Source organism: Dreissena polymorpha, chromosome 4 (genome assembly GCF_020536995.1).
Source record: "Dreissena polymorpha isolate Duluth1 chromosome 4, UMN_Dpol_1.0, whole genome shotgun sequence".
Taxonomy (NCBI): Eukaryota; Metazoa; Mollusca; class Bivalvia; order Myida; family Dreissenidae; genus Dreissena; species Dreissena polymorpha.
In genome coordinates, this window is record NC_068358.1 from 5,065,542 (window position 1) to 5,086,076 (window position 20,535).

At 36.3% G+C, this 20,535-nt stretch overlaps 1 protein-coding gene across 5 annotated transcripts in view; it reads right to left on the bottom strand.

Annotated features, from left to right (window-relative positions):
* LOC127877905 (uncharacterized) overlaps positions 1-20,535 on the bottom strand; it is a 42,646-nt gene that overhangs the window by 14,708 nt on the left and 7,403 nt on the right. For 3 of the 5 annotated variants that reach the window (XR_008048663.1, XR_008048662.1, XM_052424221.1), the window contains exons 2-11: positions 20,195-20,252; positions 19,220-19,237; positions 17,400-17,479; positions 14,634-14,689; positions 11,553-11,580; positions 10,704-10,779; positions 10,054-10,265; positions 8,495-8,643; positions 4,053-6,722; positions 3,205-3,473 (exon numbers count right to left, since the gene is read on the bottom strand). Coding sequence is in view for 3 of the 5 variants with exons in the window: in XM_052424221.1 (XP_052280181.1) it covers positions 3,205-3,473; positions 4,053-6,722; positions 8,495-8,643; positions 10,054-10,265; positions 10,704-10,779; positions 11,553-11,580; positions 14,634-14,689; positions 17,400-17,479; positions 19,220-19,237; positions 20,195-20,227 (3,591 nt within the window). In the remaining 2 variants the exon portion in view is untranslated. The remainder of the gene's footprint in view (positions 1-3,204; positions 3,474-4,052; positions 6,723-8,494; positions 8,644-10,053; positions 10,266-10,703; positions 10,780-11,552; positions 11,581-14,633; positions 14,690-17,399; positions 17,480-19,219; positions 19,238-20,194; positions 20,253-20,535) is intronic. The other 2 variants (XM_052424222.1, XM_052424224.1) reach the window with 2 other exon arrangements.

Below are 20,535 nucleotides of genomic sequence, written 5' to 3' on the forward strand. Positions count from 1 at the left end.
ATGAGTGAAAATCTCTGACCTGGCCCCACCCCAACCCCCATAACTTTTGACCCAGGGTTCAGATCAAAATTCCAAATAATGTACTCTCGCACATGTGCTCATAGCTACCATGTGTGTACATTTCAAGGTTCTAGTGCTAATAGTGTAGGAGATAGTGGCCCGGACGGACAGTAGGACGGACAGATGGCGGAGATAACCACATACTCCCCACGCTTTCTAGGAAAAGCGTGGGGATAAAAACAAGAATAAGATGCTATGGTATAAATGACAAAATGATGATTAAACATCTCAATAATCTAAATTATTCTACAAGACTTCCAATGCCCTAAAATAATTTCCAATATTCAAAAGAATTGGAACCCTGTAGATAAGCTAAATTCCATTTAAGATCAGGAAGAGCATTAAATATCCCCTCAGCAGAGCATCCCTGAGGAAATACCTGTTACAACTATCTGCTAGGATTTGTTCTCACCTTTGAAATGATTGCATTTTTCTTCATCAAAGGTGTCCATATAGATATCACAATGGTGTACAACAGCACTCCTACAAGATGGTGATGCTTTGGAAGAGGAGGGACAGCTTTTTACACTGTAAATTAAAATATCTAAAAGCAGTATTACTTCTTATAAGTATTAAACAAGAGTGCCAAACTGTCACAAGATACGCCCGTTCGAAGGTTTTGGACACCATGCTCAATGCTTGAAATGCACTAAGTGACCTCAAGACCTAGTTATTGACTTGGCATGACCCATATTTGAACTTGACCTAGATATCATTTAGATGTAACATCTGACTAAATTTGGTGAAGATCAGATGAAAACTACTTCAATTAGAGAGCGGACACCATGCTAAATGCTTTAAATGCACCATGTGACCTCGTTTTTGACCGGGCATGACCCATATTCGAACTTGACCTACATATCATCTAGACACAACTTGTAACCAAATTAGGTGAAGATCAGATGAAAACTACTTCAATTAGAGAGCGGACACCATGCTAAATGCTTGAAATGCACTAAGTAACCTCGTGACCTAGTTTTTGACCCGGCATGACCCATATTTAAACCTGACCTACATATCATATAGACACAACTTTTGACCAAATTTGGTGAAGATCGGGTGAAAACTACTTCATTTAGAGAGCAGACACCATGAAATCCTTGAAATGCACTAAGTGACCCCATGACCTAGTTTTTGACCCGGCATGACCCATATTCCAACTTGGCCTAGATATTGTCTAGACTCAACTTCTGAGCAAGTTTGGTGAAGATCGGATGAAAACTATTTGAATTAGAGTCCGGACAAAGTGGCGCCGTTGAAAATGCACTAATTGACCCTATGACCTAGTTTTTGACCCGGCATGACCCATATTCGAACTTGGCCTATATATCAACTAGATGCAACTGCTGACCAAGTTTGATGAAGATCGGATGAATACAATTTGAAATAGAGTCCGGACAAAGTGGCCCCTTTGAAAATGCACTTATTGACCCTATGACCTAGTTTTTGACCCGGCATGACCCATATTCGAACTTGGCCTAGATATCAACTAGATGCAACTGCTGACCAAGTTTGGTGAAGATCGGATGAATACAATTTGAATTAGAGTCCGGACAAAGTGATGCCTTCCGCCCGCCGCCCGCCAAGGGGTTTCACATAATACGTCCCGTATTTTATACGGGCGTATAAAAAAGAGAGGACATTTTCAGAACAAAATATAGGAAAAAGTCAAAAATATAGGAAAATATAGGAAATATAGGTTTTGAAAAATATGGGAAAATTCTCCAAAATATAGGAAAATATAGGAATCAGTTGACGGCCTGTAATGGTGGTGAAGAAGGATTCACAACCAATACACAACACTTCTTCTAACTTTATAATTAAGCACACAATGTTTTTATACAGCACGATTCCCTGTTAAAGCTTCAATTTTCATAAATTTTACAAATGTTATTCAATTCACAAACTATTTAACATTATAATGTTTGCAATGTTTAAAATAATTAAAATTACTTGATAAAAGAAAAACAAACAAACAATGCAATCACTGGAACTCTCTAAGCAACAGCTCATGCTCTACCAATATACCACCATATTTTTTTGCTTTTATGTAATTGTTATTGCTTTAGTCATGCATGTTTTTGCTAAATTATCAATGAAAAGCATTTCCATATATGATTATCAATAAATGAACCTACATTTAGAACATTTAATAAGTCAGGAGTGTTCTTTTGCCTGTTAATACATAATGCACATTTTTCTTTTTGTGTTCTATGATATGTTTTTTTCAATTTTCATTTTGCCAAAATGTGAACAAAAGAAAAGCATATGCATATAAAACTGCTTTTAAAAATAAGAACATCTAGTCTCATTGTAGTAACACTTTTACACTTGAATTGACCTTATCGTCAAGTCATGGTTTAACATGTGATATGTTGTTTCATTTATATACAAATATATGTGCCAGGTAATTACAAAGTCCTTCTAACAAAGGTTAAACTATAGTATGCAGAAATGTGACCTGTACTGTCAACATGTGACCTTTACCATACACAGTTTGTGTGATGTTCATGCTTTCTCATAGAGTTTAATACTAGCATTACATAGTTTGAACATGCACAGGAATTTATATAAATACAGCAATCACAATCTCGACATTTCTTCATTGACTTCATCAGCGTTATGTACCATCTCATTGCAACAAACAAGTTCCTTATGTTCATGCTAAAGGGATGGTCTGGAGAAGCAAACAAGTTCAATTATGTTAAAAAAACAAGAAATGTGTTTGTCAGAAACACTATGTCCCCTTCTGCACCGCTTTGACTTTTTTTGTTGTTGTTGTTGACCTTTGACCTTGAAGGATGACCTTGACCTCAACCTTCCACCATTCAAAATGTGCAGCTCCATAAGATGCACATACATGCCAAATATGAAGTTGCTATCTTTAATATTGCAAAAGTTATGGCAAATGTAAGAGTTTGACCAAACCAACAGACCAACAGACAGGGCAAAAACAATATGTCCCCCACTATAGTGGTGGGGGACATAAAAATTTGAATAGAATGTAAATGATCCAACCATTTGCAAATGGCACAAACAGAATACATATAAATTTTTTTATATCCATGTGCATTTGCTGGTCAAATTCTAGCTTTAAATTTAAAACAAATCCTGTTCAATACAATGCCCAAACAATTAATTTACCGGGACAACGAAAGATGCAGCCATGTATGACTTGTTGCCCATTCCAGACTGCAAGGTGTAGTTTGCCATGGAGTAGTGGGCATCCTCACTAGAGTCAGCTAGTTCAGCAGACATATTCTCAGGACCACAAGGTGACTCTGGCTGCAGCTGCACAGATTGCCCACGTGACCTTGTATCCAATGTACCCGTCTCCCGGGTGTCCTTCAGATAGTCTTCATTCATCACATCTGGCATCTCCTCATCATCAATTCCTGTAGTCAATGTGGCCTCTAAAGTGGTAAAAGTCTGTTTATACAATAGGATCTGGTGACCTAGCATTTCAAACTCAGATTCAAAATTTGCCTATATATTGTCAACATAAACATTTTAGATTCATCAAGATCAAGATATCAATGTAGCTTCTAGAGTTGTAAGAAGGTTTTAATAATATTTTACCTGGTAACATATTTATATTATGCGCATGACCCTTACTCAATCTAGGTCTAAATATCTTAAAGATTAACTTCTACAAAGTTTCATGAAAACTGGAAAAAAAAGTGACCTCTATAGTGTTAACGGGCTAACGAGCTAACAATAGTTGCCATTGGGTGAATTTTAGTATGTTTTTTGTACTTGTACCCAGGGTCACCCAAGGATCATTCTTGTGAAATTTCTTGAACTCTGACCAGCAGTTTAGAAGGTAATTTCATTTTAAGCAAATTCTAGATGATAATACACAGAGAACACACTTTGCCATGGGCGGGCAGCTAAAGAGGTAAGCTTAAAAACCAACAGCATAAACAATAAACACCCCACCCCTGAAATTATGAAGACATGACTACAGGTTGCTTTCAAAATGAGCTCCTTACCTTGCAATGGTGCTATGTCCGACACTGTCTCCATGCAATCCATGGGATCTGACAGCCTCTGTCGTTTACGTACAGGACTTGAACATGCTGCATTCGGCTGGGTAGGATATAATTTCTTGATAGAATTTTGCACAGAATAGCTTTGCAAACTTGGAGAAAGCTTGGAGGGTGTTTTAATATTGCCAGCCTTGATACTTGGGCCAGTTATCTTTTTCATTGCCAAGAGGGATTCTTTAAGTTTTAGAAGTTTTGTTTGTGATTGTGTAACATCTTGAGTCCTCACATCATCAAACCCAACTTCTGCACAGGTCTCTTTCTCCATTAATGATCTCTCTGCTGATAAGGGATCTTTTTCCATAATCTCTTCTTGATTAATTACTAAAGGCAATGATTTTGAAGTATTAAGTGATTCAATAAAATCTTCATTTTGCACGACACAAGTTAAGCTTACATTTTTTACAATACTTATGTCCTTAGGTCCAGTTTCAACAGCCTGTTTTTCATTCGCATTGTTTGACATTGAAATTGTTTGATCAATTTTTGCTACGCTACTTTTTAGGTTACCATGCTGTCCAACAACTGGTCTATTGTCTTGCACAATTTCTGTCCTTTTAACAGAACCACCAGGAATTCTGTTTTCTATACTTGTCTCATCAAAAGTCACCAATTGATTATTGGTTTTACTCAGAATTCCACCTACAGGTCTTGTTTCTTCCATTGCTTCCAATTGATTATTGGTTTTACTCAGAATTTTATCCACTTGGCTTGTTTCTTCCATTGTTTCCAAATGGTTATTGGTTTTACTCAAAATTCCACCAATTGGTCTTGTTTCTTCCATTGTTTCCAATTGGTTATTGGTTTTACTCAGAATTTCACCTACAGGTCTTGTTTCTTCCATTGCATCCAATTGGTAATTAGTTTTACCCAGAATTCCACCTACAGCCTTTGTTTCTTCCATTGCATCTAATTGGTAATTGGTTTTACTCAGAATTCCACATACACCCCGTGTTTCTTCCATTGCATCCAATTGGTAATTGGTTTTACTCAGAATTCCACCAACTGGTCTTGTTTCTTCCATTGTTTCCAATTGATAATTGGTTTTACTCAGAATTCCACCGACTGGTTTTGTTTCTTCCATTGCTTCAAATTGATTATTGGTTTTACTAAGAATTCCACCAACTGGTCTTGTTTCTTCCATTGCATCCAATTGGTAATTGGTTTTACTCATAATTCCAACTACACACCTTGTTTCTTCCATTGCATCCAATTGGTAATTGGTTTTACTCATAATTCCACCTACATGCCTTATTACTTCCATTGCATCCAATTGGTTATTGCTTTTACTCAGAATTCCACCAACTGGCCTTGTTTCTTCCATTGCATCCAATTGGTAATTTGTTTTACTTAGAATTTTACCTACAGGTCTTGTTTCTTCCATTGCATCCAATTGGTTATTGGTTTTACTCAGAATTCCACCTACTGGCATTGTTTCTTCCATTGCATCAAATTGATTATTTGTTTTACTTAGAATTTTACCTACAGGTCTTGTTTCTTCCATTGCATCAAATTGGTAATTGGTTTTACCCAGAATTCCACCTACAGCTCTTGTTTCTTCCATTGCATCCAATTGGTAATTGGTTTTACTCAGAATTTCACATACACCCTGTGTTTCTTCCATTGCATCCAATTGGTAATTGGTTTTACTCAGAATTCCACCAACTGGTCTTGTTTCTTCCATTGTTTCCAATTGATTATTGGTTTTACTCAGAATTCCACCAACTGGTATTGTTTCTTCCATTGCTTCAAATTGATTATTGGTTTTACTAAGAATTCCATCAACTGGTCTTGTTTCTTCCATAGCATCCAAATGGTAATTGGTTTTACTCATAATTCCACCTACACGCCTTATTACTTCCGTTGCATCCAATTGGTTATTGGTTTTACTCAAAATTTCACCTACTGGCCTTGTTACTTCCATTGCATCCAATTGGTAATTGGTTTTACTCAGAATTACACCCACTGGCCTTGTTTCTTCCATTGCATCCAATTGGAAATTGGTTTTACAAAGAATTCCACCTACTGGCCTTTTTTCTTTCATTGCATCCAATTGACAATTGGTTTTACTCAGAATTTCACCTATTGACTTTGTTTCTTCCATTACATCCAATTGGAAATTGGTTTTACTCAAAATTCCAACTATTGGTCTTGTTTCTTCCATTGCTTCAAATTGATTATTGGTTTTACTCAGAATTCCACCAACTAGTCTTGTTTCTTCCATTGATTCAAATTCTTCCAGTTGATTAAGTTGGCTTACAATACCTCCTAAAATCTTAGTTTCCTCCATAGGTACTTCAATGTGTACTGTATTACCACTATTGTTCCAGTTACCATCGTTAAAATATTCATGTTTTGGGCATGCCACAGTTTCATCAGAAATATCCATTCTGTTTTTACCAAAGGCTACAATTTTGCCAATACATACTGTTTCTTCCATTGGCTCTTCCTCCATCATAGTTTGGGCACGGTCTGTACTTGTGCGCTTTAAAGTTTGTCCCATTGAAATTTCATCATCAGAGAAAACACGCCCTAACAGTGATCTCCAATCTAATTGAGAGGACACTGGACTAACATTGTAATCCTCCATGTCATGTTCATCATCATCATCATCATCTACAATGAAAATATTCAAAACCTTGTAAATAAATTGGCTGGTGGTTATTGGTCTTGTTCTACCAATGAGAAGTATGTAAGAGTTTCTCTATAAGCCCATATACTTTTGAGGCAATCAGCTAAAATGAAAGGTCTAACCTAATGACTAAACACCCCATAAATGAGCATGAGAACACCCAATAACTGAGCATGAGAAAACCTCATAACTGAGCATGAGAAAACCTCATAACTGAGCATGAGAACACCTCATAACTGAGCATGAGAACACCTTATAACTGAGCATGAGAACACCCAATAACTGAGCAAGAGAACACCCCATAACTGCGCATGAGAACACCCCATAACTGAGCATGAGAACACCCAATAACTGAGCATGAGAACACCTCATAACTGAGCATGAGAAAACCTCATAACTGAGCATGAGAACACTCAATAACTGAGCATGAGTTCATCCCATAACTGAGCATAAGAACTCCCAATAACTGAGCATGAGAAAACCCCTAACTGAGCATGAGAACACCCCATAACTGAGCATGAGAAAACCTCATAACTGAGCATGAAAAAACCTCATAACTGAGCATGAGAACACCTCATAACCGAGCATGAGAACACCCAATAACTGAGCATGAGAACATTCCATAACTGAGAATAAGAACTCCCAATAACTAAGCATGAGAAAACCCCTAACTGAGCATGAGAAAACCCCATAACTGAGCATGAAAAAACCTCATAACTGAGCATGAGAACACCCCATAACTGAGCAAGAGAACACACCCCATAACTGAGCATGAGAACACCCCATAACTGAGCATGAGAAAATCTCATAACTGAGCATGAGAAAACCTCATAACTGAGCATGAGAACACCTCATAACTGAGCATGAGAACACCCAATAACTGAGCATGAGAACATTCCATAACTGAGAATAAGAACTCCCAATAATTGAGCATGAGAAAACCCCTAACTGAGCATGAGAAAACCCCATAACTGAGCATGAGAAAACCCCATAACTGAGCATGAGAACACCCCATAACTGAGCATGAGAACACCCCATAACTGAGCATGAGAACACCCAATAACTGAGCATGAGAAAACCTCATAACTGAGCATGAGAAAACCTCATAACTGAGCATGAGAACACCCCATAACTGAGCATGAGAACATCCCATAACTGAGCATAAGAACTCCCAATAACTGAGCATGAGAAAACCCCTAACTGAGCATGATAACACCCCATAACTGAGCAAGAGAACACCCCATAACTGAGCATGAGAACATCCCATAACTGAGCATGAGAACACCCCATAACTGAGCATAAGAACACCCCATAACCGAGCATGAGAACACCCCATAACTGAGATAAGAACACCCCATAACTGATCATGAGAACAACCCATAACTGAGCATGAGAACACCCCATAACTGAGCATGAGAACACCCCATAACTGAGCATGAGAACACCCCATAACTGAGCACAAGAACACCCCATAACCGAGCATGAGAACACCCCATAACTGAGCATAATAACATCCCATAACTGGGCATTAGAACACCCCATAACTGAGCATGAGAACAACCCATAACTGAGCATAAAAACACCCCATAACTGAGCATGAGAACACCCAATAACTGAGCATGAGAACAACCCATAACTGAGAATGAGAACAACCCATAACTGAGCATGAGAACATCCCATAACTGATCAGTTTCCAGCATAAACATAAGCTGATATATCAACCACTGAAAGTATGGAGGTAAACCATTCTACTTACAATACTTCATGTTTGCAAAATTCTGTGAAGGGACAATGTTTTCCTTGTCTTGTATTGGGGTAAAGTTGAAATATGCTGGACCTATTGGATCCTCCTCCTTTGAGTTGTGTCTTGCTCTGCTTGGCGAGTAAATCTGCATGGGCTTCATGCTGTAGAAAAATCATAAGATTTATATAGTTGTCAAAATCTAAAAAAAAAATAATACAACCAGTGTTCATTCTGGGCAGCGCCATTGCGAGATTCCCGCATCAAAATATTAATGGGCGCATTCTAAAGAATATCAGTGGGCCAGTCGGGCGCATACATATTATAATTGGCGCATTAAAAATTATATGAGTGGGAGATTTAATTATAAAAACCAAAGCGACGGAATCTTATTGCGAATTTTAAACACTTGTCGAAATGTAGATGGAAAATAACCGTTGCTTGGCTACCGCGGGCGCACTGTGTTGAATCCTGCACTTCCATTGGTTGATAGATGTAACATGTCAGCAAACTGTGTATACGTCATCAGAAAGTGTTGAAAACGTTTGTCAACATATTTTGTTGAGATTTTCAAACGTTTTTAATAAAAAATAAAGTGTTTAAACATGTCAAAGCGTAAAGCAGAAAAGGGCTTCTGATTAGGAAGGTGGCAAAACAGCAGATGCTTTGGCCAAGCGAGTATGCCTACATCGTCTGCTGGTTCAAGCAAACAAATAAAAACTTTGGAAAATGTAGATGATCATAAATTTCAGAAAGGTTGGTTAGAGATTTACGTGGTTGTCGTACGATGACACAAATAATTAAATGTTTTGTGACATTTGTAAAAAGCATAGTAAAAGTAACATGTTTGTTAACTGCTGTTCTAATTTTCGGACAAGTACTCTGAATAGACATGCAGCTGGTAGTGATCATAAATCCTGCAATCAGGTGGCCCCTACAAAATCTTAAAATGGCCCACTTAATTTATTGCTGATGGGCCATTGGCCCACCAGCAATCTGGCCCAGAATGAACACTGACAACAATGAGTTGTTGCATAGAAGTTATGCAATCACCTCTTATAAACTGAAAATGGAGAGAAAATTATATTTGACCAGCATTCAGGGAAAATGGGGCTTAATGTATGCGCTTTAAGTGTCGTCCCAGATTGGCCTTAGAAGATACTTCCTGGCGTATCTACATTACAGTATATAACTATAATTTATATGATTTTGTTTTTTTAATTTGAATTATTATTATAAAGTGTTATATTAAATTAGTGTTTCCCAAATCAGCGCACTTTGAGCGCAAAAAAATCCTTATCCCAAAATTGGATTCTTCCCTAAAATCGACAGGAAAAGGCATTGCCTGTGCAATCAGCAAAGGCTTAACAGGGATGAAACTTTCTGCTTAAACTGCATTTATGACAAGAAGAGACTTCATTTTAACAAAAATACCATTAACGCTGAAAGTGACATCCTTGATTAGCCTGTCCTAAAGAAACCAATTTTAACTGCCCACACATGTGTAACATAACATATTCAGGCTTCCTTTGGTTGTGTAACATTCAGGGGACAATTTGCAGGCTATTGTGTACCGATCACTAGAGCCATTCCTGAACGACTGCAGTAGGGTGGACGTCTCTAGCGCAGGCTGGCCTGCGGGCCCGCCATCCAGGCCCCCGAGGTAGATACTGTGCTTCTCAGTCTCCGTGAGGTCCAGCTCAACACTATCATACACTGTCTTGTTGGCATCGAGTATGTTGAACGACTCCAACGCCACCTCTGGTATCTCGTACCTGGCAACATCCTGACCAAAAAAACTTTGTGGTATGAAAGAAAAGTCCCAGGACAGTCTACATTACTTTTTGTTGCATGTTAAAACAAGGCGTTTGTATAGAAAAGGTTATTTACATAAATGTAATTCTTAAGATACTTAGTGGCTTCATTTTCTTACATTCGAAACACTTACAAATCTTGAATTGCACTTAAGCTATTTGAGAAGAAACCTATTAAAACTGTTGGTACAGTGACCTTGACCCCACCAATAACCTACTCAAGCATCTTAATATTCATGTCAGAAATTGAAGTGGTAAAAAATTAAAGCAGATCACCTTGTTTATATTTAAGAATATTGTATGCATGATCAATATAAAGAGTGGAATACCCCAAGCAGGGGTAAACAATTGCTCAAATTAGACCTTTCAGTTTAAATAAAAAAAAACTTAAGCCATTAAAAGCACAGTACCTGATATGGAGACTGTATAGCACCACTAAGCAGTTTATCAAGGCCAGTAACACCACTGCTTTTTCCAGAATTGGAACTGAAATGATACACAAAACAGCCTTCAATTAACGCTGATGCCCACTGTGGAAGCCTGGTTAGTGTTGACACTTGAATGGCCCACTTGAATAAGTCCTAGTCCAAAATAAGGTGAATGACTGAGTCAAAATGAGGGCAGCTAATGTGGGTTGGTTGACAGTGTTCATATATGACATGCAAACATTAAGATTAACAAGCAAATTCGTTGAATTGATATCCCCCGCCAATATGCTTCTGGACACAAAAGGGTTATATTTGACTCTCAAAAAAGCATTTGTTCAAGATACAAAGGGCCATAACTCCGTTGTTAACAGATGGTGTACAATGCCATTTGACATGCATAATCGTCTTATCCATATATATACTCATACCAAGTTTCAATGAAATCTGCCAAATCACTTCCAAGATATGTCTCCGGACACAAAAAAAAAGCATTTTTCAAGATACAAAGGGCCATAACTCCGTTATTTACTGATGGTATACAATGCCATTTGGCGTGCATCATCCTCTTATCCATATATATACTCATATCAAGTTTCAATGAAATCCGCCAAAGCACTTCCAAGATATGGCTCCGGACGGACAGAAAGACGGACAACGCCAAAACAATATCCCTCCGCCTATGGCGGGGGATAATAGCAGTAATGACGCTAGAGGAAAGAGAAAATCAACAGTTAGAAACAGGAATGATTCTATATTCCGAATGATTCACACGCAAAACAAAAGTTACAACTTGATAACAACTTCATCTTAACTTGTATGATTTGTACATACCTTTCAACCTCAGGGTCTGATGAATCACCTGAAAACGATCATTCATATGTTTATATTCAAAATTATAAGTTTTACCATCACCAAATAAGCAATGTAATGTGAAGAATCTGGTTCAAAATGAGCCTCAATCTAGGACAATGCATGTGTGTAAGGTGTCGTCCCAGATTAGCACAGGCTAATTAGGGAAAACACAGTCCGCTTTTATCGAAGTTTTTGTTTAAAGGAAGTATCTTCTAAGCGAAAATCCAGTAAAGGGAAAAAGTGTCATCCCTGTGCACAGGCTAATCTGGGATGATAATTTTGCACAGTCATTAAGCCCTTCCCAGTGTCATCCCTGTGCACAGGCTAATCTGGGATGATACTTTTTGCAGTCATTAAGCCCTTCCCAGTGTCATCCCTGTGCACAGGCTAATCTGGGATGATACTTTTTGCAGTCATTAAGCCCTTTCCAGTGTCATCCCTGTGCACAGGCTAATCTGGGATGATACTTTTTGCACAGTCCATAAGCCCTTCCCAGGGTCATCCCTGTGCACAGGCTAATCTGGGATGATACTTTTTGCACAGTCCATAAGCCCTTCCCAGGGTCATCCCTGTGCACAGGCTAATCTGGGATGATACTTTTTGCACAGTCCATAAGCCCTTCCCAGGGTCATCCCTGTGCACAGGCTAATCTGGGATGATACTTTTTGCACAGTCCATAAGCCCTTCCCAGGGTCATCCCTGTGCACAGGCTAATCTGGGATGATACCTTTTTGCACAGTCCATAAGCCCTTCCCAGGGTCATCCCTGTGCACAGGCTAATCTGGGATGATACTTTTTGCACAGTCCATAAGCCCTTCCCAGGGTCATCCCTGTGCACAGGCTTATTTGGGATGATACTTTTTGCACAGTCCATAAGCCCTTCCCATGGTCATCCCTGTGCACAGGCTAATCTGGGATGATACTTTTTGCACAGTCATTAAACCCTTCCCCAAGCAAGGCTCCAATACTGTCCACTTACAAAGACTTCAAGTTGCAGGGACCGGCAAGAAAACTTGAACATAAACATATTTGAAGATTGTATCTTTCAGTATAAGTGAATTGTGTGTCAAAAAGTAAATGTTGGGTTTCAAATTTGTTAATCTCCTATATTGAAAGAATCAGCTCCCAAATGCATACACATACATGGGAATTCATCAGATATTTAATTCACAATATTCATCAAAAATTTAATTTACCTCAATAAGGACAAGGCCCCTTATAACTTCTTCCACAGTTCTGGAATATCTACAAAACTTGACTAAAGCTTGATTTTTCCAGTTGTGATGTAGTTGGCAGATATGGCCTGGTTTGGGTGATATTTTAACTTTTCAATCAACGCTCTTTGCTCAAGTGAGTTCTGGTGCATAATTATTTAAATGTCCAAAATGTTGGCGATCAATTCAAAAGTAAATTATACATCAGAGTCTTAATCAACTGTTTACAACTTTTCTTTGGTCAAATATATTTTATCTTTTCTTTATTTATTTTTTTATGTGGCTGCATGCGATATCATTAGAACAACGTTTATAATATGGGTAACTTTCATGCAAATTTGGTTAAAAATATTTTCTTTCAAAACAATCATATGGTTTAAAGGAATTTATTTACAGTTCGGTAAAATGATGATTTCCTAAAAAATTGTCATAGTATTATAAACCAATGTGCAAATTATGTATAAATAAGCAAAATAACATTCCTGACTTAGAAAAATGTTAAAAGTATTGGTTATTAAATGAAAATCATGATTCAAAGTTGGTAAAATAATAAATAAATAAATAGTTTGTAACGCTTTTCCTCGATTATAAAAACCATATATAAATAATAATAAAAATATAGTGGTTGGACATAATCTTTTGCTTCCAGAGGTCCCAGGTTAAAATCCTAGGGAAGGCAATATTTGTATTAAACTTTGTTTTTACTGCTTTTATAATTAGTTAAGACTATTCAAAACATTATAGATTTGTTTGGAAACATATTTAATGACATTTTGCAAACAAGAGATGTGTTTGTCAGAAACACAATGCCCCCTATTGTGCCGCTTTGAAGCCATATATTTGACCTTTGACCTTGAAGGATTACCTCAACCCTTCACCACTCAAAATGTGCAGCTTCATGAGATACACATGCATGCCAAATATCAAGTTGCTATCTTCAATATTGCAAAAGTTATGACCAAGGTTTAAGTTTTGGGACACACACATACAATGAAGGAATGAATGACTGACAGACAGACAGACAGGCCAAAAACAATATACCCCCGATCATTCGATCCGGGGGGCATAAAAATATATAAATCTGTGAACAAGTCCCTTTAACTAAAGCCACATAAGAAAACTTCTACAACCAGCCAGCCATGTTTTCAAGAGACCAGAATCATTTTTCCAACTCTGTGAAATACTAGAATTTGTTCTCATAGTGGCAACAGAAAACCCCAGACACCACGTTAAATTTAAGAATGATGTTATCAATGAAAGACTTGAAAGTTGAAATATTTTATGTAGCATGATACAAATTCCACATGCACAACTTTATATTGTTTAAGTTTGAATGCTGTACATTGAAAAGTGAAGGATAACAGCTCTGGTCAAGTTTGTGGTTAAGGTCACATAAATCGACAAAATCCATGTTGACCCTAAACACATGACTGCGTGAAGCTTGAAATGAATGCCTCTAGGAGAAAACAAATATATATATATGAGTCGTGTTCTGAGAAAACTGGGCATAATGCATGTGCGTAAACTGTCGTCTCAGATTAGCCTGTGCAGTTGGCACAGGCTAATCAGGGACGACACTTTCCGCTTTTATGACATTTTTCATTTAAATGAAGTCTCTTCTTAGCAAAAATCCAATTTAGGCGGAAAGTGTTGTCCCTGATTAGCCTGTGCAGATTGCACAGGCTAATCTGGGACAACACTTAATGCACATGCATTATGCCCAGTTTTCTCAGAAATGACTCATAATAGTTGTTATACAAATCAACCATAGCTGTAAGCTGATGAATGCGCTAATAGTATGCCCAATCTATTTGATTCATACTAAAGCAAATATAACGCTGAATACCATTTTCATCATGTTCATCAGGCTTCCATCTCTGGGGAGAATCTCTCTGAAATTCTCTGAAAAAAGAAAAATAAACAAACTTACTGCAGCTTCTTAACTTAAACAGTTCAATTGTTTAAAAGTGTGGGTTCTTTTTGCACAGCTAACCCAGATTTCGACCTTTCTAAATAGCCAATAGAATATTTGAGAAATTTTCTTGCCAGGAAAGCTGATTAATTAATTCCTTCTGTTCATGTGCTAATTTGAGAAAGTTCCAATAAATATTTGGCTACATATCTTTTTTCAGATGACTGGAAGCCAGTTGCAATACTGATTTTTAAAAATATATTTATGTTCTGAACTTTAACTTTTTTTATATTAAATTATTCTTCATTCAGTTAATTTATTTCCCATTATAGATCATCTTGACACAAGAAGCTGTTCATTAAACAGACATTTCTAAGTTATCACATCTTTTGGTCATACACAGACATTTGATATATGTTATTCTTATTAAATCTGTTAGTTATCTAGTTATAAAGTTGAAATATCAATAGTTAATACCATGGTTTTATATAGAAATCAATTTACAGGGAAATGTGTTCTTATATTACATGATTATATCCATTTTGCATCTATGTAGTTACTAGACTTATGAAAGTTTCTACATCTTCATAAGAAGTATTCTACTTTATGACAGTTCTGTAATTTTTAGAATTGCATATCTTGAATAATTCATTGACATTCTAACATAAATATAGATGTATTCTTATTAAATTAAGCAGTCTTGTATGCATTTTCACTCATATCAGATGCCCAATATCTTTTTGAAAGGTATTTTTGTTTCATGTTGAAATCAATACAAGATGAAGATTATTTCATGAACTTCATTCACCATTCTTTTCCATGTATACCCAAAACTCATACATTGCCGGGAAATTTTGAAATAAATTCCTCCAGGTCACAAGAAAACAGTACGTACTGCTGGATAACTACTTAGATGCCTGTCTGCTAAATGACGAGCCTATTGTAAATAATGCTTGTAATTATTTATAAAGGTGCAGCATGAACATGTTTGATCTTTGGTCTTTAGTGCGATCTAGACTGTTACCAATGGGGTGATATCTTTTTAAATTGATTAACATTTTTGGTAAATTTTTTTTTAAGTTACATGATAAATGATGAAGTTACAGTCCATCAATCTTTACTTTGCCGAATTGGACATTCGACCTGTACATTACAGTTTGGGCCAGACCTTTAACCTCTTATTGTGACCTCGACCTAGGGAGACACTTTAACACATGACATGAGCTTTCCCCATCGTGAACATTTTTTGTATTGTATTTTAAAACTTCACAAGAGCTTGTCACAGTAGTGCCAAATCCCCGCCGAAATGTGTTTGCTTGTAGGACAACATTTGTTTTAGAGAGTAGAATAATATTAGTAAAAACAAATAAAGGGAGATAATTCATTATGCTCCGGACAAAAATTTACTTTAAAATTAAATAAAGGGATATAATTCAAACACTAAGGTAGATAGAGTTATAGTTCTTAGTCACTGAACTTCTTCTACTTGCCATCTGTTTAAGTTTCAAGTAAATCCCTTCAGTAGATTTAGAGTTATGCTCCTGACAAACATTTACTTTAAAATTATATAAAAGGGGAGATAATTCAAAAAGTAAGGTAGATAGAGTTATGGTTCTTGGTCACTGCACTTCTCCTAGTTGCCATATGTTTATATTTCAAGTTTCAGGTAAATCCCTTTAGTAGATTTAGAGTTATGCTCTGGACAAAATCTACTTTAAAGTTATATAAAAGGGGAGATAATTCAAAAACTAAGGTAGATAGAGTTATGGTTCTTAATCACTGCACTTTTCCTACTTGCCATCTGTTTATATTTCAAGTTTCAAGTAAATCCCTTCAGTAGATTTAGAGTTATGCTCCGGACAAAAATTTACTTTAAAATTATAAAAAGGGGAGATAATTCAAAAACTAAGGTAGATAGAGTTGTGGTTCTTAGTCAATGCACTTCTCCTAGTTGCCATCTATTTATATTTCAAGTTTCAAGTAAATCCCTTTAGTATATTTAGAGTTATGCTCCGGACAAAAATTTACTCAAAGTTATATAAAAGGGGAGATAATTAAAAAACTAAGGTACATGTAGATAGAGTTATGGTTCTTGGTCACTGCACTTCTCCTAGTTGCCATCTGTTTATATTCTAAGTTTAAAGTTAATCCATTGAATAGATTTGGAGTTATGCTCCGGACAAAGTTTCAGCCGGACGGACAGATGGAAGGACAGGACCAATTACTATATCCCCTCCGATTTTTTTTTCGGCGGGGATAAAAAGACAAAGAAACCCCACACACCAGTGCATTGTTGTAGAAAATTATATGTGATTGCATTTTTCAGAAAAACAAGAGCTTTATGTAAGACACTACAGCAATCCTCTATTGGGGCAACGTTTTCAGAGTACAAACTTCATCAATCTAGTTACATGTAACACACTTTTTGAGTTATTGCAGGTTGCAGATTTTAGTTTCAATGGCAAACAAAGCTTATTGATATATAATACATGGCAATTAAATGAAATAAGCTTTTTCAACATTTAAATTCTTAAATTTACTTTAAATAATTGTGCTATACCAAGCTAGATCTTCAGCTGCTTGTAACCTACCAACACACACCATTTCAGAAAAAAATCCTTAAAAGAACTCTGTTGCATGGTACAGAGGTTGATACAATCAGCATGTAGAAGCTTCAAATGATAATCAAAAGATACTTACTTCACCTGGTAGCAATCTGCAAAACTAACTCGCTTTGAGGACCTTCTATTCCTGCCAAGGATGCGAGTGCTTTCTTCATCCTGAAAATTCAGGAAAACTGGGCTTTATGCAGGTGCATAATGTCTTGTCACAGTCAGCAAAGGCTTAGTGGGGACAACACTTTCCACTTCTTTGGAATTTGTCATTCATAGGAAGTCTCATCTAAACAAATCCAGTTTAGGCGGAAAGTGGAGTCCCTGATTAAATGTAGCCTGTGCGGACTGCACAGGCTAATCTATGACGCCCATTTACACACACGCATAAAGACAAGCACAGAATAAGGCTCATATAAATTTGTGTATCTATTCATGGATATTCACTATGTTGACCATTCTTATTATCCAATCAAAAAATGGTAAAATAATTCACACCTGTATATCTGAACAAATTAATTTTAAAGTGCATTGGTTAATTGGAAAAATATTTCCCTAAATAATGGTTTCCTATCTTTTATGTAATGGATGACAAAATGAACCAATGTTTATTCTGATTTGCTGTTCCAAAACAGAACATTTGTTAAACACGTCAACACCATTTAAGTGGTATTTCTTTATTCTTTTCATGTTAAAATGAAATTGCCATTTCCATTCACTTAATTTTTTCAAGACTATTAAATTGTCATAGAATTAAACTCATTAAGTTATAAATAACAAGGAAATGGGAAGTCAACTCACAAATCCATGATAACCCTTAAGCATACAAGTCACGGCTTAATATTATTGGTACATGTACTTCCACTTGTCCATGATAACCAAAATATTAGAGGTGAAAAAAAGAGTGGCTAGTTGGATGGGACACAGTGCTCCAGCTAGGCCTAAACTGAAGGGCGCCCCGCCCTGCCCTCCTGAACCTCCACCCTGCCCTCACAAACCTCCGCCCTGCCCTTCCTAGGGCCCCCCCCTGCCCTAAAAAAAATAATATTTTTTAATTTGATAATTAATAAATCTCTTATTACATTGTAATTAATTTATTCCTCATTGTAGACATTATATTTGAATGGTTTAATTATAATGGTAATAATATATTCTAACAATTATTAATAATTAACATATAAGTTAACATGCAACAGGAAGCATTCCAGAAACGCCACGCCAGCATGCTCAAAAGTGTCCTTTTGACAAAATACTGCACATCAAAAGTGCCCTTTTGACAAAAAGCCACCCCTGTCCTTTTCAAATCCCAGCTGGAGCACTGGGACAAGTGAATAAACTAGAAAAATTCCAGTAATTTTGCTTGTGTTTATAAACAAAACTTGATGCAGAAATTAAAATGATCAAGCCTAAAGCATTTAGATACAAACTATATTGTGCTGTTGACAAGTCAGAAAAATAGCATAACTCAAATTGCATGCACACCACTTTTTTCTGTTAGTTCCCTTAGATTCTATTTCACAATATCTTTCTTGATTGTGGTTTATTTCAGTTATATTTGGTCAAGGGAAACGTTAAATCAAGTTTCATCAAAGATTGAGCCATCAATGTGGCCTATACAGTGTTAACAAGGTTTCCTAAGATTTGACCTGATGACCTTTTTTTGTATCACACTTTCCTCATATTCAAGCTCATTCTAGATATTATACAAATAAACATTCAGCATTTCATTAAGATTTAGTAATACATGTTGCAACTAGAAAAGTAAACAGGTATTTGATGATCTTGCATTTTTAAGTCATCCATTTTTTTTTAAGTGATGACTGACATAATGACGATTTTTCAACAATTCTTTGATTTGCACATGTATTATTCTCTAATGGGTGAGATTAATTGGGACTTGATACTTACTAGCTCAATCTTCAAAATCTGAAAGATATAATAAACCAGAAATTAACTTATTATACACTTTACACGTGAACTCATAACACACATTACACATGACAAACAGCATACGCATTTATGTACATACATGTAAACATTATTTAAAAAAATATTTGAGAACACCAACAGATGTCTAGGATAAATGTAAGCTTGCCTAGAAAACAAGTCCATAAAAATAAACCACGCTCGGGTAAAAATAGGGCATAATGAATGTGTGTAACGTGTTGGTCTGCACAGGCTAATCAGGGATGACAAATTCCGTCTATACTGGATTTTCGTTTAGAAGAGACTTCTTTCATTGAAAAATTTTATGAAAGCAGAAAGTGTCGTTTATTAGCTGGTGCAGACACTTAAAGCGCCTGCAATAAACCATGTTTTCCCTGAGCAAAGGCTCAAATAAAAGTTTCGACTCTTCAAAGGATTATTTTTTTATAAGTAATTAAATGTTTTTGTTTGATGTCTTTATTATTGATATAGGCTTAGGAATGGATTTCATACACTGGCAGTGATCCTGGTACTGTTCTTTGAGAGCTTTTTTAGATTGTGTGGGTGAAAGGACAGCCGGATCATGGATGGAAGAAGTTAGGACTTGAGAGACATAAAAAAATAGCCAATCTCTACTCATATGTTTATCCCAGACAGAGAAAATGACCAATATTCAAACATGGTCTTCATTTTGTCAAGATAAATTTTCATCAAGATTGAGTCATAAGTGTGGCCTCTAAAATGATAACAAAGATTTTTCTATGATTTGGTAAATAAAACAAGCGTTTTATTACTCCTAAATGGGATTAAGAACACACTTTTAATATATTTGTATCAATAAGCTATTAGTAGAAAAACATTATAATTTGTGTAAATCGTAAACCCACAAGTGTAAAACATACGATATGTAAACAAGTCGATAAAAATAATGCCACAGAAAACCTTAAAGGAACTTACCGACGACCTTCGCTTCTTAGAGTGGTTCATCATCCAATCTGCATGTCAAGAAACCAAACTGAAACAAGAGATGTTTTAAAAACATGTATATTAAACTTATTTCAGAAACATAAAAACACTGTTCAGGACTATTCAGCTCCTTTGGATCTCTGGACTCAGGTGGGCAACATAGAGTCTCTTGTCCTCTTGTCTTAATTATTTATGGATTTAATTAAAACATTATCTTGTTATGTATTATTTAAGAATACATTGCAGGATTTGCAGGGCTACAACTTTTAATAAATGCTTGAAATGCAATAATTATTTGCAGGTGTTTTTTTTGACAAGTTATTTACTTAGGG